At 57.2% G+C, this 17,012-nt stretch overlaps 1 protein-coding gene across 9 annotated transcripts; it reads right to left on the bottom strand.

The window, feature by feature from the left end:
- Positions 1 to 644: 644 nt before the first annotated feature.
- On the bottom strand, positions 645 to 12,674 carry SLC16A5 (solute carrier family 16 member 5). Of its 9 annotated transcripts, none has more exons than XM_016132550.2 (6): positions 12,517 to 12,672; positions 11,395 to 12,216; positions 8,479 to 8,740; positions 5,879 to 6,022; positions 2,688 to 3,497; positions 645 to 1,501 (listed from the first exon to the last, which is right to left on the bottom strand). In XM_016132550.2, the coding sequence occupies exons 3-6, from the start codon at positions 8,675 to 8,677 to the stop codon at positions 1,254 to 1,256; spliced, it is 1,401 nt and encodes a 466-aa protein (XP_015988036.2). In that variant the 5' UTR covers positions 8,678 to 8,740; positions 11,395 to 12,216; positions 12,517 to 12,672; the 3' UTR covers positions 645 to 1,253. The 9 variants fall into 9 exon arrangements, with proteins under 9 accessions (XP_015988036.2, XP_015988039.2, XP_015988038.2 ...); XM_016132553.2 differs by having other exon boundaries at positions 11,395 to 11,669; XM_016132552.2 differs by lacking the exon at positions 12,517 to 12,672 and having other exon boundaries at positions 11,395 to 11,669; positions 12,095 to 12,510.
- Between the last annotated feature and the right edge of the window lie 4,338 nt (positions 12,675 to 17,012).

The following is a 17,012-nucleotide window of genomic DNA, read 5'->3' as shown; positions in this document are numbered from 1 at the left end:
GGGGGAGGAGGACTCACTCCAGGCCTGCTTTCCTACTTCATTAATTCACAGAGTTTATAATCTGCTGCAGGAAACATTGTTGTGTGTACGTCAAAACTATTTTTCCATTCCCTTGGTTGGTACCCGGCTGAGACAAGCCTGGGCTGATGACAGCCAGCTCCCAGGTGATGACCTCAAGGAAGGGCACCAGCAGTGTATGTGTGTGTGTGTGTGTGTGTGTGTGTGTGTGTGTGTGTGTGTGTGTTGGGGGGAGGGGGAGCTCTGGCTTCTAGGGTACAGGCACAGGAAAATGGGGAGTAGGAGTGGACTGGCAGCTGGCCCAGCCAGCTACTTACCCCAGGGCTGAGACCTCTGACACAGCAAGGAGAGAACCCCAGGAGAGGGGAATGGAAGGGCTTCTGTTGCAAAAGCAGCTCCATTTCTACAGAGGTCCTTGGGCCCTGCCCAGCAACCCTTCCCCACGGTCAGATGTCAGGTCCCCACAACCCCGGCACTAATCTTCCGGGCCAAGACGCAGGGTGGGGCAGAGGAGGGAAGGAGACCCCGGAGCAGGCTCTCCTGAGTGTGCGGGGGGCCCTCAGACTTTACTGATACTAGGGCCCAAGTCAGGGGCTCCCCTCCAGTTCTCCGCACAGACACCAGGATGGGAACGCTACCCAACATTTAATCTGTCTGAACCCTAAACCCCGCATCCAGGCCAACTCCTCAACTTGGCCCTCCACTGCCGCAGGCCACAACTCGTGCCCTCATAATGCCCTTCTTCCCAAAGTTCCCATCAGCGTGAGGCCCACCCATTTATGCTGGGGACAGTCCGAAGGGCAAGGGTTGGGTCACTGGGAAAAAGGAGGACAGGAGGGCCTCAGAGTCTAGAACTGTCTGGAGGCTGGAGGACAGAAGTCATAACGGAGGTATCCAGGTGGAACCTGAGGGGCCAGTGTGTTGAGTTGTAGCATCAACAGTGGGCTGCCGGCTGAGCCGAGCCGGCCATGACAGGGCTCAGTCCTGCCCTCCCGGGCCCCAAGTACTCTGGTGCCCAAGGAAAAAAGTCAGGAGGACCAGCTCCTGGATTCTGCTCACTGAAAGCAACCCTGAGTCTTCGGAGGCCAGCCTCCAAGGTCCCAGCTCCTGGCTGAGTCCTGATGTGCAGAGCCTGGCCGATCTTTGGTTCAAGCTCTCGGAGCAGCACTTCACCCAGGCTCCTGGGGAAGCAGCTGGACATCCTCCATTCCCGGTCACACATGTGATCCTGGGGCTCAGACACTGGTCACGTACATGACTTCGGGGCACGGCCGCTTCTCAGATCCGGGGCCCTCCGCAGTGAGGGCCTGCTCTGGAGCCGCCTCTGAGGTGGCCGCTTCCGCCTCGGCCTGCCCGCCCTGCTTCTCCTTCTTCTGCAAGGCATAGAAGCTACCACCCATGAAGAGGCCGGCCGAGATGAGGAAGAAGCTGGACATGCAGAAAACATAGCTGAAGTTGTTGTTGGTGATGTCCAGGAGGAGCCCTGGAGGATAGAGAGCAAATGAGGCTGCCGTCTGGAGCCACCATCCCTCCCCCCGCCAACCTCCGACACCCCTCCCCCGCCCCCCAGCTAAACTGTGCTCTCTGCGGAAGCCGGGCCTTTACATTTGTCCCTGCTGTATCTCCAGTAGTAGGAATTGTGGCTGGCACCTAAGGGGTTGTGTACCAGACCCTTAGCAAGCGCAGTGTTGAAGAAAAGCAGGTGAGGAAATACTAAACCTGCTCTGGTTCAGCCAGGAAGAGTCTTAGGGCCAAAGAGCATTTAAGGGCACACCTCTCTTACGCTTCGTGGCAGGGAGCCAAGGAGACAAGGACCAGTGCAGTCTGGGGTATCTGCTCAGCCATGCCCTGGGCCTTTGGAGTCTGGATCTTTGGAGCTCTCTATCTTTGCTAGCTTGGAGAAGTCCCTTGGGAACTGGGACTGCCAACTCAGCATCCAGGGGAAGAGTCCCCGTGTTCTTGCTATAATAACTACTGCTATGTGTTGTCCGTGGACTGCCCCCTAAGGGCTTCACGAACCTTCCCTTTTGCTCCGAATGCCCAGCAAGCCCTCTCATATGCAGCTCTGCTTCCCTATCTGTACATTTCCCTCATGACACAAGTCACCATCGTGACCACAAACCACCAGAAGGGAAGTCTCCGTATCCAGCCACACGAACCCAGTGACTGACGCAGGTGAAACAATGGTTATGGCAGGTATTCTTTTCTGCATTTTGCAGATGATACTGCGGCTCAGAGAAGGAAAATGACTTGCCTGAATCCCACGGGCAGGAAGTGGGACGACCGGGACATTAATCATAGCGAGCCCACGGATAGCACCTATTCTGTTCCAGCCCTTTACTGCGTAACCGTGAGCCTCACAATAAGCCTGCCGGGTAGATTCCCCACTTTGCTGATAAGAAACAGCACACAGAGAGGAAGAAGACAGACAGTAAGTCTGGTACACAAGCCCGTACTTTTTCCTTTCCTTTCCTGAGTTGTCAGCTGGGGAATGAGCTATAGACAGTCTCCTGGGGGTGCTTGGAACAATCACAGATTCCAAGTTCCTACCCCTAGGACACTGGATGGGACCCATAGCTGTACAGACTGTTCCCTTCGTTCTACCTCTGTACCTTGCCCAGCCAGGCCACACCCATGCACACCTGGCCACCCTCCCTCCCAGGCCTCACCAGCTAGTGGTGGGGAGATGAGGATGGAGATACTCTCCAGGATGGTACAGAGGCCCAGGGCCCTGGAGAACTGATCCACGGAGACGACGTCCATGAGGACCTGGAACAAGAGGGCGCCAATTCCGCTCATGGACACGCTGTACACCAGGCAGTAACCCACCAGCACCCGGAAGTCGGCTGACGCCGCGCACACCAGGTTGGTGAGCCCGTTGAGCAGGACTGCCAGGCTGAACAGGTACATGCGGTGGCCAGCCAAGTCCTTCCGGCCTGCCAGCAGCCCGGTCATGGGTCGCAGGAAGATGTTGCTAAAGCCGATAATGGAGATAAGCAGGGCCGCCCTGTGCTCGTCCACCCCGTGACGCATGGCGTATGGCACCAAGAAGACGTGCGGCAGCGGGAAACCCAGGATCATCCACACGACGCCCGCTGTGAACACGCGATAGGCTGCATTGTGCCAGAGAATGTCGAAGCCCAAGTGGCGCTGGAGGGCCCGGCCAAACGCTGCCAGGCAGCTGCGCCTGGGTGTCTTGGAAGGCGGAGGGGGTCTTTCTCGGGTTTCAGCAGCCGCACCAGTGGACACAGGCCTCAGGATGGCCCCGCAGACACAGCAGTGGAGAAAAACCCCACCGAAGATGAAGAAGGTGCCCCTCCAGCCCAGGTGCTCCAGGAGGTAGCGGGCGAGCAGCGGCCAGAGCGTGATGCCCAGGGAGACGCCCACCGAGGCCAATGCGTTGGCCAGCGCCCGCCGGCGGACGAAGTAGAAGCTCAGCATGATGATGGTCGACTGGAAGCTAAAGCACAAGCCCAGGCCTGTGTTTGGAAAGGGGAGAGTAGCTCAAAAGTGTTCTGGGGCCTCCCAGCAGTCCCAGCAGGGGCACGGGGTTGTGTCCCACATCTGCCCTGCCGTCCCTCCCTTCTGGACCAGATCCACCTCCAAGTCCCCAGGGATTAAGGTGGACTCAGCCTGCTCCGTCCCTAGAAGCATCTCACACCTCAAGATCTGCCCTCTCAAGGCCGCCAGGGGCGCACAGCCGTCCTCTTGGCTGCGCCTGGGTGATCTTTAAAAACCAAAATCAAATTAAGTCTCTCCCCTGCTTAACGCCTTCTAGAGACTTCCCATCACACCTAGGAAAAAAGCCAAAGGATTTTGCTATGCCTCAGAAGGCTCAGCACGGCACGGTCTGGCTCCCAGCCACCTCTTGGGCGGCATCTCAGGTCACTCTCCCTGTCACTCGCTGTGATCCAGGCACATCAGCTTCTTTCTCTCCCTCTGCACGTCAAGCTGCTCCCAAGCTCGGAGCCTTTGTGGTTGCTGTTTCCTCTGTCTGGAGTACGCTTCGCCCAGACTTTCCCAGCTGCCTCACCTCGGATGCCACCTCCCCACCCACTCTGTGCCTGTCCCCACACAGCTGAACATGCCAGAGAGAAAGTTCACGACCGCCACTGGTCTCAGGCAGGCCCCAGGTTGCCTGTGACGCCACGATGAGTCCTTCGCCCATTTTCTCTGCTGCCTCCTGGACGAGCCCTGGGCCCTCCTCCTCATCCCCGCCTCCCCCTCACTCCCAGCTGACTGCCCGCCTTTCGCCTGCAGTGATGGACTGTCCTTGCTCCCGGTCGAGGCCAACCCTCCACTCGAAGGCATAGCCCTCTAGTGATTTCCTTCTCTCCTGACCGTCCGTTTTCTCCTCTGTTCTAGATCATTCTCCTTCACTGTTGTTTCTCCCATTAAAAACAAAATCCTCTCGATGCGAGCAACTAATCGTCTATTACATTTCGATCAAGCCGGAAAAAAAAAACAGACAAACCCTTTCTTGACCCATGGCCTCTTCTGGGTCTTGGCCCATTTCTCCGCTCCCCTTCCATCAAAATTTCTTGGGAGTATCGTTTATCTCAGCCGGCTCCAGTTTCCCTCCTCCCGTTCTCTGTTGGACCTTTTCCAGTCAGACTTTCACCCCCATCTCTGCTCCAGAATTGCTCTTACCAAGGTCACAAACCTGTACTTGCCAGATCCAACATCTGCACTGGATCTGACCCATCAGAGGCTTCACGGAGTTGACTGTTCTTCACTCGCTTCCTTAAGAAACTCCACCCTTTTGTTTCTCCTTCTGCCTCTCTTGTCACTTCTTCCTGCCTAGACCACCAAACACTGGAGTGTCCTGGGGGCTTAGTCCTCCCTCACTCCCTTAGTGACAGCAGGGCGACACCTCATCTCGAGACTGGAATACCAGCCATCTCTTCGGGGCTCCGGCTCCTGGCCTGCTCCCTGAACTCCGGGCTGAGTGCATCCACACCCGAGCGTCCCATCTTTCCTGCAAACCTGCTCCTCCCACGGTTAGCGGCAACTTCATTATTCCATTGGCTCAGGGCAAAAAGCTCTGGTGTCCTCCTTCTTGGTTCTTGGAAACTTGGGACATCCTGAACGCTTCTCTGCACCTCAGGCGCATTCCTGAATGCGGCCACTTCTTGTCACCTCCGTCCTACTGCCTTGGTTGAAGGCACAACCACCTCATGCTTGGTTATGACCATGTCTCTACCTGTTCTCCCCCCCTACAGTGTATTCTTAATACTATGGCTGGATTGGCGCTTTACAGATAGTGGTCAGATAATGATACTCACTCAGCTGCCTGAACCCGTCAAATGGCTTCCCATCTCACGACACCTGAACCCCCATCCAGCCTCCACTCCACCCACTAACCCCTTATTTGTGCCCCTCTACCCTGCTGGCCACCTCGCTGCTCCCTGGCCCCTCAGGACCTTTACACTTGCTGCTCTGCCTGAAATGCTCTTCCCCAGAGAGTCTGGTGACAGACGCCCCCACGTCCATCCACTCCCTGCCCGAATGTCACCTTTTTGGCAAGGCCTCCTCTGACCTCCCAGTTAAACACAGCAAGCTCGCCCCACAACCCTACCTTGTCTTTTGGGGATTCTAGATAGTCTACCCGTAAGAGCAGGTAGAATGTTTAACCTCTGCCCATCGCCGCCCCAAGCCAGGACATGATAACATGGCGTCCTGTCTTCTCGTGCGCTTGTCTGGGTCGGAAATAACCCTTCTTATTTATTCGTTCATTGTCTCTCTCTCTCACGCGTGCTCCCTCACACAAGGAGCCCCAGGCGCTTTGCCTGCCGGGTTCCCCGGTGCCCGGCACTTTTCAGTAGGTGCTCAGTAATTCTTGAAAGGGAATGACACTCACCTGAGATGAATCCTGCGGCGATGTACAGCTGGCTGAGGGTGCGGCAAAAGGAGCCGGCCACCATGCCCAGGCTGGCCAGCACCCCTCCCAGCATCACTGTCGCTCGGCAGCCAATGCGTCCCACCAGGATGCTGCACAGGGGTCCTGTGGTGTGGAGGCAGGAGGGGCAGGGATGAGGAGCCAGCCAGCAGTGGCAGCTGACTGTAGAGGTCTGGACGGAAGGGAGACTGAGGCTGGGAGGGGAGTCCAGCGGGAACTAGCCAGGAGCCCCAAAGGGCATAAGCCCTAGAGCCTGCGGCCCTGGATTCTGATGCCCGCCCTGCCGAGGATGAGCCATGGGGCCTGAGCAAGACTGACCCCCCTCTGTGCCTCAGTTTCCTCCCCGACAGAGTGAGGGGTCAGACTAGGTGATGACTGACCAGCTGTGAGTGAGGTGCTGCATTGTTCTGTTCGACCCAGACAAGGATCCCCAGAGGCCCTTGGCAGCACTGACCTGAGGTCACTTCCATACAGGTGAAACAAGATCGGATTATGACCTAGCTGGACGCTTCTCACTGGGGGTCGGCCTGAGAGGGTGGGGGTCCCAGGCATCTGAATTGTGGTGAGCATCTCCAGCCCCTGCTCTTACCCCATCCTCAAGAAGACTGGCCACAGCCCTCCCTCCCTCCTCCCTAGGGTGGGCAGCTGGGGCCCTCGTCTGTTCTGCACCCCTTCGCACTGGCCTCTGGAAAGAACTGGGCGGGATACCTTCTTCCCTCCCCCATCGCCTCTAGCCGTTACCAGAGTCCCTCACTGATGTGTGGCCCCTGGTGGAGAGGAGCCTGTTTTCTTCCATCCTGGCCCCACCCTGAGCGGCTTCCTTACTGGCATAGACCCAGAGGAGTAGAAAGAAGCCAGTCCTGGCTGGCTGCTCCCCAACACCTCGCGGGGCCCCATTCACTAAGCGCACTGCTCCCCAAGTACAAGTACTGGAATCACTCCACAGTTACTCTGCCCAGCACAGCCAAGGGGACAGGGAAGGAGTGTGTGTGCGTGTGAGTTGCGTGTGTGTGCTTAGGGTGGAGGGGGAGGTGTGAGCGTGAACCAGTCTGCGTACGGGAGTGACGGAGGAAGTGAGCAGCCCACCCTCAGAGACAATCAAACAGAGGCGGCTGTAGAGGGAGAGACCGAGCCTGCGGAGTGAACTTGACCACTGACCCACACGTCTTCCCCACCCCCGTACTCTGATCCAGAAAGGTGAAACTGGGGAAGGCCCTGAGTTACGGAGTTAGGAGTGGCGTCTGGGACAGGTGCCAGCTTAGCTGTGGGAGCTGCGGGCGCTGAGGTGCGGTGCTGGGAGGCAGCGCTTTCCTTTGGCTGGGGTGCTGCTTCCACCCTGAACTCATTCTGCAACCTTGAGCAGACCTTCTCCTGTGTATGTGTTCGCGTTCCTCATCTCTAAAACGTGTGTGTGCGCGCGTGCGCGCTCACTTAGGAGCAACGATACTTTCGTGTTTAAAATTCTACCACAGTCTGAATGAGCACGGGCTACAGGTGTGAGTATATGTGAGCCAGACAAACGGGACAGACAGCGGTCCCAAGGCGACTGAGATGTTACGTTAAAGGGCCTGTTAGGGGGTGATGAATCTAAAGCTGGCTGTGGAGTGGGGAACCCCACTGGATGCCCAACTCCCAGCCCCTGGCCCAGGCCCCTCTCTAATTCGAACCATCTGAGATTCCCACTTCTGCCCCAACCTTGTAGCAAAAAGGTCATGGGGTCTGGGACAAGACTGGCCTTTCCCTTCGCTGTGAGCCGACACTCCTGAGTGGCAGGTTCAGGGTTCATGGCAGCAAGGTTGGCGCTTATCCCAGTCTGACCTCCCTCCTAATTTGAGGGAAGGATCTGGAATAACAAACAGACTGCCGCTGCTGGGTTCGGGGAGTGGGAGGGAGATGGTCGGCAGGGATGTGGGCTCAGCCAAGGCAAGCAAACCTCCATGCAGCAGACCAGGCGCCCGCGGAGGCCGGAGGCCGCTGTCTGGAGCTCCTGGCCTTTCCCTATGGTTAGGGTCAGAGTGAGGTGGTCACATTTCTGCAGGAGCCAACCAGGAAATGGGAGGAGCTGCCTTCCCTCCATTTCCCCAGCTCTTGCAACCCCTCCTACTTCCTGGTAAGAGATGGGGCTCTTGCCCTGCCCCCAACTTGCTCCCGGTGTCTTCCTCCAGCCCCCTTTCGTGTGCGAGGTGAAAGGATGCTGGGCTTTGCTCCCACATTGAGGTTCAGAGTGAGCATCCAGCTGGACCCAAAGCTGCTCCTTTTCCAGTCTGTGCTGAGTGGCATGCCCACAGTCTGGATCCATCCTTCAGCGGCCACTGAGAGGATTGACTTTGCATCTCACGTGCCTCTAGGCTTTTACCTCTTTCCAGCCCAGCCCAGCCCACCTGGATTCCTCCCAGCAGGGCTGGCCCTGCTGAAATCAGGGGAGAGCTTAGGAATTCACCCAGAAAGGCAAAGCCTATGGCCTCCACAAGAGGGACCCAGGGAGCCAGGGAGGTTGTGGCTTCCTCCCCCTCCCCAGGCTCTTCCTCATCCCTCCCTGAGCCCCCCTTCAGGTTGCTTACCACCTGCGTGGAGCATGGCTGTCAGGATGGAGGGGAACCAGGAAGTCTCGCTGTTGCTGGCCTGGAACTCATGCTGCAGGTCAGTGAAGAAGATGCCGACGCACACGGGGAAGCCCAGGGTGAGGCCTTGTGCCACCACAGTGGCCAGCAGGACCACCCAGGCCCAGCCGCCATCTGCACGCTCCACGGCCTGGGGCATCGTAGGCTAGGAACGCTGTTGCCACGGCCGCAGGCCTCGCCGCCACTGCTACCACTGTCTGGGCTGCGTGGAGAGGGGACAGAATGGCACTGCCAGCCCCCCACTGGCTCATCCGCCTCCCTTCCTGGGCGGCTGAAACTCTCCCTTCCTCTTGCCCCAGCACCAGGGATGGGAGGAGCACCACCCCCTGGGAGGTGGCCAGAGGCCCACATGTTGGCCATGGCATCTCCTTTCACTCACTTCTCAGAGCCAGCCTGATAGGAAGGGACGGAGGTGAGCAATCAGTGGGACAGGCAGTGGAATGCGCTCTGGTCTAACATCACTCGTTAATCAGTACGTAGGACTTCCTGGCCCAGCCGTGGGCCCCACACACGGCAAGCGCTCCGCGATTGCTCACAGAGTGGAGCAGGTCTCTAGGGCCGGCGCAGTCCCCCTGCCCTTCCAGGCACACTCGGATACATTTTCAAACATTCACAGCTAGGCTTCTGGCACACAGTGAACTTCCCTCCTAAAGCGCTCCATTAACAGTGAAGTTCACTGTCAGTCTCGTGGCGAAGGCCAAGGTGAGCAAGCCAGTGCTGGGCAGGGCCAAGGAGTGTACACAGAACAACTTAACAAAGGCACCAAACAAGCAAGCAGCTTTCAAGGAGAAGGCAAAGGTCTTACCTGGAAGCCCTCAAGTCACCCTAAAACGCTCCTTTTACAAGGAGTCATGCCCAAGAGTCAAGTTCGACAGTCATGCAGAAGAATAATGATCTACCATCTGCAAGGGCTTCTCCAAGCACACCCACCACACACACACAAGACACACGCGCATACAGAGGCACACACAAATACATACACTCTCACAGTTCTATACACAGCCACACGTGGACGCATGCCAAGACATGCGCACACACACATATACATACACACGCACTTCCACGAACACATACGGGCAAGGCCCGAGACATACAAACATCCACGCAGACAGACACGTGCCGTACAGACACCTTCGACTAAGTCCTATCTCAGTTCCTTGCCACCACCAGGCCACTCTCCCTCATCAAAGAAGTTGCCATAGCCAGGTCTTGAAGCCCCAAGGCGTCCTCCCCAAATGCAGAGCCCTTTTCCAGACCCCTCCATCCCGGCTCTCCCCAGCACCCTCAGACCTCACTCGCACTCACGACTCCAGGCTCAGCAGGCAGAGGGAGCAGCCTTTGCCTCAGTGAACCCAACGATCCCATGAGCTACTGTTCCCACAGCCGCCCCTCCTTTTAGCCCCAGATCCAGGGATGATCCACGGAAACTCAGGAAGGGCTAGGAAATATGAAACCCCCTCTTCATGCCAAGCCCAGCAACCCACACCTTTCCCCCAGGCCCAGGAGCTTTAAAACAGCATCTAAGCTGGACACACCCTAAAATGCCTCCTGCGCATGTTCCAGTCCCTTCTTGGGGCACGGTCCTGCCAAGGGAAGCGATTCATTCATCTCAGCCTCAGGGGTGTGTGTGTGTGTGTGTGTGTGTGTGACCTCGAGCCCCTTGAGTGAGGCAGGAGCATCTCTTGCCCTCCTGGCTCCTGCTTGTGGCACTGCCCCTAGAGAACCCCCCAACACTGATCCCCTCGGCCCAGCTCCAGCCTCCAGCAAACCTTAGATATGGCTCCTCCAGAAAACTGGCTCTTGCCCCTTCCAGGATTTCTGTTCCCTCAGCAAACAGAAAGGCCACCAACGCCACCTGATCCTGTCTACAGTGACCTGAATGTCAAGTCTCCACACCCTTCTCCGTAGCTCATCCTTCCTCCCTAATACATCACAGTCCCTCAACCTTCAAGGACTTGCCCACTTCCCCTTCTTCTTCCCAGAAGGGCCGCCAGCCTTCCTCTGCTGCCTTCACTTCCTCCTGCTCTCCTCTCCACTGGGGCCCCATCCCTGGCACTCCCAAGCTCTGGGAACCTGAAGGTTTCCAGTAGAATGCTGTCACTAAACCAGAGGTGGCGGCGGGGAGGAGAGATCGGAGAAGAGCCGGGAAGCGGGGCCTGAGAGCCCGACGCCAGCCCGGTCCCCGCCTCCTGGTCTGGTCCCTTCTTGTTCCTTCTTGTCTTGCCCCTCCACTGAGAGGTCTCTTTAGTGTCCTTCTCAGCAGCCACTTCTCTGGGCAGCCCCTTTGGGGACTATGTCCAGGACTCTGCACCCATCTTCCCTCCTAAAACTTTCAGTGGGCCTGGCTCTTCACGGCTCCTCCTCCCTCCAGCTTCCTGCGACAATCTGAGCCCAGGAACCCCTGAGCACCTGTCCTCTCCTGCCCGCCGCCTCCCAGGTCTCCCTTTGGGAGCTCCCCTGCACACTCCACCTTCCGTGAGAGGCCCTCCTCGCCCCCCATATTCCCAGCGACTCCCACATCACACATGGAGCCTTTATGTCCAGTTGGTCCTCCAGCCCACTCCCCTAATAAGCTGCCCCTCCTGCCCCTGCCCCTACAGGAACTCAGCCAGAGACTCTGATTGGTCCTTCAAGATTCAGCCCCGGCAGTACTTTGACCTCAACCCCAGGCTGGGCTAGGTCTCCTTCCTGTTGTATTTTCCTTAATAGTGTTTTCCGCAGCAGATTGGAGTGGCTCATGCCTTTGTTTATCGCCCCTGCCCCTCCTTCTCCCTTTGACACCGCAAGCAAGGACCTGTTTACACACCCCCCACCCCGCCTCTGGCAGAGCACAGCAGATAATTTAATGTGACCCACCTGTGTTCCCCAGAAAGCAGGCAAGCCCAGGACCAAGGGTGACCCAGCTTCCCGGCAGGTGAGTCCATTCCAGAAGACTCAAGCGGAGCAGAGAAGAGATGGGGCTGGGGGCTGTGCTTCGCCTCTGCCTCGGGGGTAAAGTGGTCTTTCCTTCGTACTGGGAACCATGAGTCATGACCACTGCCTGGTGCATGGTTGGGGCAAGGAGGGAGAGGGGGCTGGAGGCACCTCGCTCTCGCTTCCTGGGACTGGAGGTGAGTGTCTGTCCGCAGGAGCTGCCGACAATGCCAAGGTGACATTTCTCGTCCTCCCACCGTCCCATAGCCCCTGGTCTGTTTTCAGGGCTTCCCATCTGGTGACGGAGGCCCCGCGGGGCCCTCAGAATCCTTTCCCTGCCCCTCCGAGCTCGCGGGTATGGTTAAAAGCCTGAGCGGATGCTCTCATGCCAGGGTTTGGGGTCACTGGGCTGGGGTGTAGAGTGGAGGGGCCCCTTCTCTCTCTTCCTCTCCCCTGCTCTCTTTCTATGGTGGGAGAACCCGTGAGAGAAAAAGGAGAAACCACAAGCCCGAGAATGGGGAAAGGATGGCAGCCCCAGGCAGACCCCAGGACACAGGTCAGGCGGCAGGGGGGCTCCCTCTGGGCCGGAGAGCTGCAAGCGTCGCCTTGAGCTTGGGACTGACAAACCCTCAAACCCCTGCACCTGGCCGGGCCGCGGAAGCAAGGAAGCATTCCTGAGGTCGGTGAGCTGGGGGCAAGTCCCCCTCTCCTCCTCTGCCCCCGAACCTGCTCCACATTCCCCGCAGGGGCCTGCCGAACCCAAGCCTGGAAGGGGGATGGGACAGGCAACAGAACTTCATGACCTCTTGTCACCTGTCTGCGCCCCTGCTGTCCCGGATCTAGTTTCCCCTCGGCTTCCGACCCTCAGCAAGTCGCATCGCCTCTGGGTGGGGCTTCTAGGACGTCTAGGCGGAGCCCGCGTGCGGATGTCACAGCGGGCCTTGGGCGGTGCGCGTCCCCTCATCTCCCAGGCTGTGCTGGGCAAGGGAGTCGCTCTGGAGAGACCCCCTCCCCCAAGCTGGGGCGGCTCAAGACAGGGACAAAAAGGCTTTTCTGGATCCTCACCCCCAACAGGCGGGAAGGGGCCCGGGAGGCCCAGGGCGGGGTGGGTCTGCGACGGCGCTGGCGGGACCCCGGCTCGCACGGGCCCAACGAACCCGCGGCTCCACTCCCGCCGAGCGCGGCTTCCTGCGGCCCGACTCGCCCGCGGTGGAGGCGCCAGGACACCGGGGCGGGCGGCGGTGACCGGCCAGAAACCGCGGCGGGGGGCGGGGGGAGGCGGGCCGCCGGTGGGCGGGACCACCTCGGAGCCGCCCGGCAGTGGGAGGAGGCGGCCTCGCCTAGGGGTGGGAGGGCGTGGCCAGGGCCGGCACCCCTTATCTCAGTCTTGTCCCCTCTTCTGCGTGACCTGGACCTGGACCTGGACGGTCCAGCAGCCGCGGCCGGCTCTTCGGCCGGTTCATTTGCATGTCCTTAGCATGTAATTTACATAGTCCACATGCTCACTCTCCAGCTTCTCCATCTTTTTTTTGTCCACGTTCTAGGGCCCCAGAAGCCTGACAGGGAGAAAGCATGTGATTAACAGTCTCCACCGCCCAGCGGGAGTAGGGTGGCAGGCCCGGGTGCAGGATCCCTTTGGGGGCATTAGCTGCTCAGGGGTCCAATGAAAGCCTAGAGTTTGAGGGCCGCATCCAGGGGAACCGGGCAGGCACCTGTGGGGGAGCAGAGAAAAAGGCCACCCGTCAGCCCTGGGAAGCAGGTCACAGGATGCCCACCGCGTCCCCTCGGCATGCGCCCCTCAGAACTGTAGGCTCTTCCCTCTTCTCGACCCCAGCTAAGCCAGCCCCTGATATGCATTATTTAAAACGTATTTAATTACTACGAAGTTACAGTCAATAAGACAGTGTGCTGGTAGCATAGGAATAGACATGTAGATCAATGGAATAGAATGGAGAATAAACCCTTACATTTATAGTCTATTGATTTTTCCATAAGCGTGCTGAGACGATCTAGCGTGGGGAGAATAGCCTTTTCGGCAAATGGTGTTGGGACCACTGGGTGTCCACATTGCAAAATAAAGAGGGTGGACTCCTACATCTGCTTCTCCATTTAAAGGTGGAAGAGAACAAAAAAGGATTATAGGTAAAAATGTAAGAATTCAAACTGGGAAGCTCTTAGACAAAAAACATAGGAGTAAATCTTCATAACCAATGGATTCTTAGATACCACACCAAAAGCACAAGCAACAGGAAAACACACATGGATCGGACGTCATCAAAATAAAAGGATGCCATCGGGGAAGTGGATCACGTATCTGCTAAGGGACTTGTACTGAGAACTCTTAAAACTCAACAATGGAAAGACAACCCCGTCAGAAAGGGTGAAGGGTCTCATAGATATTTCTCCAAAGAAGATATACACAAGTGCGTGAAAAGTTGTTTGGCATCCTTATTCATCCGGGAAATGCAAATTGAACCCATAATGAGGTACTACTTCCCACCTACTAGGATGGCTTAACTCCTAGGAGACTCGTGTGGGAGATACTGGTGTCAAGTCGTAAGGCACGTCTTAGACTTAAGTCATCGCGGTGCTTGGGATTCGTCTTTTTGCCAACCGCCCCAATGTTGGAGATGGCTCTGATGTAGGGGAATATTCAGCTTAGCCTGAGGTTTGCCGGATAAAAACATTAGGAGAAGGAGACGGGATCTATTAAGCTTTATCCTGAGGTCCTGTAGGGATGGTGGATGGTCCTGGGCCTTAGGAAGTCCTGTATGGGGGACAGAGAAGATTATACTCGTGGAGTCTGTACCAGCTTGGCACTCTTTAGCCTTGCCCAGTAGTGCGAATGGCGGTACTTGCCATGGATACTCAGAACAGGCTGGATGTGGCCTTCCACCCCATCCTTGGGTACTCTGGCAGGACCCAGGGGCTCAGTACGCAGGGATTTCCTGGAGGTTTCTACCCTCTGAAAAAATTAAACAGAGGACCCCACTGTCCTCTGGAGAGCCCCACCCTAATCTTTAACTTCTACTTCATCGAGATGAAATCAATTGAGTTGTGGAAACATCCCCTCCACCATTCCGGACTCTGGGTGCCTCTCCAGAATGAAGTTCCCACCAGGCTGGGGCTTGGTCACTATGACTGTAGCACTCAGAGCCAGGGTCTATGACTCTCACAGGCAGTCCCCATAGCCTTCCCCAGCCTTCCTCTGTGACTCTGTCCCCTAAGAGCGGGTCTGAGACACAGCCTAGTCACCAGACCTCGTTACGTTAAGCCCTATGACAGTTGTCGACGAGGGTTGAGTGACCAAGTGACCCAGAGTTAGAAGGGGGTCATCATCCTACAGATAAGAGAACGGAGGCACCTCCTCAAAGAGAGAGGGAGGCGCCTGCTCGAAACAATAAATCTTTAGAAATTAATAGTGAGTAGTTTGTAGTTAATAGCACAATTGCCATACATCAGTGATGATAACCACCCCACATCCTACGGCTGGTCTGCCGAGCCCCCAAGGTCTTTGCACGTGTATGGTCATTCTCTTTCCCTGGAACACTCTGTCCTAAGGATCCTTGTTTGCCTCGTTGGCCCCTGGTTGGCCTTCAGGTGTCAGCTGAGAAGCCCCTTCCTCTAGGAAGGCCTCCCATACCGCCCACATTGGGGCATTAATCTTGTTAAGTGTATGTGTCTCCCACACTAAGCTCACTAAGGCTTAGGAGCTCTCTTGCCCCGATGACCAGTGCTTCCCCAGCCCTTAGCACAGGAGTGGGCGGTAGCACAGGATAATGAGAGCTGTAACGATAAAGGTCAACGTGTACAGAGGATGGTTCTGAGTGCTGTACAGGTACTGACTCGTTGGCCTACTTGAGTCACTCCTTCATTCCTGGGCCTTAACACCTCAAGCCCAGGAATAGCGATCTTTTAAAAATATTTAATTACTTGAAAGCCCCACTATAATCTCCTGATCCCTCCGCCTCTCTCCCCAGCTCTTGGCCTCTGCTGTGACCCTCTGGTGTCCCTGGCACAGCCAGAGTGTGCGAATGAGGTCTGTTCTGGCTCTCCTGGATGCTGCTTGTGGCTGGGCCTTCAGCGCCTTCCTGTTTGCTGCCCCTTCCTTCTCTACCAACCCTAGGATAGCTCCTCCATCCTTCCGCCACGCCACCCCCCTCTGCCTGTTTGCCCTGCTCTGCCCAGGGAAGGTGGCAGTTTCACGGCTGGCCCAGAGGTCTAGGCTGTGCCACCCAGCTGGCTACTTTCTCCCAAGACCCCCCAGACCTCAGCTCTGATGGGCACGGACTGTCCCAGGGCTGGTTGTAGATGCTGTGAAGGTAGGGGATGCACTATCACCCCCTTTCCACACCAGCCCCCACCTCCTGGGAGACAGAATGTCCTGATATCTCCAGTTTAGGGGCAGAAGATTGCCTAATGCTAGGGTCAAGCTAGGGAGTGGGACAAGGACAACCACAGGGTGACCTCATGCTCCCTGAACTCAGGATTGTTTCTGTGCTGAGCCCTGCCTTGATCTTAAGTATGTGGGGAGAGGCGATGGTCATAAATCAGGGTGTCAGGCACTCCTAGGACTGCAACATGGGCACAGCCCTTGCTCCAAAGTCCCCTCTGTCCCTCCTAGCCCAAGAGGGGGCTGTTGGAGTGTGGTTCCCGTGACTGTGGGGCCACCCCTCAGCCTGAGTCCCTTCTTCCTTCTTCTGCTTCCTCCTTCTTACCTCTTTTAACCAGACGCGCTCCTCCAGACTATTCCCTCTCCGGAGCTCCAGGCTCATCTCCTCGAGATCTTCTCACTGTCATCCCAACTCAGCCTCGTCCTCACACCACCCTCACCATCTTCCACTTCCGATCGGGGGCCTCATCTTCATATCCAGCTAATCGTCGATTCTTCCCTTTGCAGTCTCGCTCATATCTTATCTCTTCCTGATGCCGGGGGCCTCTTCAGGCCCATGGGACTCCAACACCGAGCGCTGAGGAGCTCTCTCTGCTCCGCCTCCCTGCGCGGATCGATCGATCGCCAGACTCCTTTCCCAAAAGCTCCCTCCTTTCAGGCGCTGCACCTCGGAAGGTCTGACTTTGAGCTCATGGACCGCTCCACCCACAGCCTGGCAGGGCTCTCTAGTTAGTGCATTCATTTCCCAACCCTCTCAGCCCACGAGCCTGACCTCTCACCCCGCCCCACGTGTGCCCTTACCTCATCTCCAGCACCCTCCCTCCCTCTCAGCCTCACCCTGGCTCTCAGGCCACACGCGGGCCTCCCCACTGTAGCTGCCCCGATGCCCCCAAGATTGTCCTAAAACAAACTAGATCATCCCATGCCCCTGAGGGCCGCCCTCTGTGGTGTCCAGAGTACTCCAGAATCAAGTTCACGTTCCTGTAGGGCCCTCATCTCCTGCCGGTCCTTCTCCTTCCTCTGATCGGCCCCGACCCATGCATGTTTGGTCACCTCTTTGCTCTCACACAGGTGCTCCCCGACTACCTTGGACAACCCCCACCATTTTCAATGACAAAGGACAAGTGCCACACACTCTGCAGAGTCCTCCGGGCAGCTGCCTAAGAAC

Source organism: Rousettus aegyptiacus, unplaced genomic scaffold (genome assembly GCF_014176215.1).
Source record: "Rousettus aegyptiacus isolate mRouAeg1 unplaced genomic scaffold, mRouAeg1.p scaffold_m13_p_6, whole genome shotgun sequence".
In the NCBI taxonomy this organism is placed as follows: domain Eukaryota; kingdom Metazoa; phylum Chordata; class Mammalia; order Chiroptera; family Pteropodidae; genus Rousettus; species Rousettus aegyptiacus.
The sequence above is the reverse complement of the archived record's forward strand: the minus strand, read 5'-3'. Positions and strand labels throughout refer to the sequence as shown.

Bases quoted from the DNA above. Each gene is read 5' to 3' on its own strand.
- SLC16A5 (XM_016132555.2), bottom strand. From the start codon at position 8,677: ATGCCCCAGGCCGTGGAGCGTGCAGATGGCGGCTGGGCCTGGGTGGTC. The intron at 6,023-8,478 runs GTAAGCAACCTG...TCCACACCACAG, and splicing joins AGCCATGCTCCACGCAGGTG to GACCCCTGTGCAGCATCCTG. The intron at 1,502-2,687 runs GTGAGGCCTGGG...TCTATCCTCCAG, and splicing joins CATCTCCCCACCACTAGCTG to GGCTCCTCCTGGACATCACC.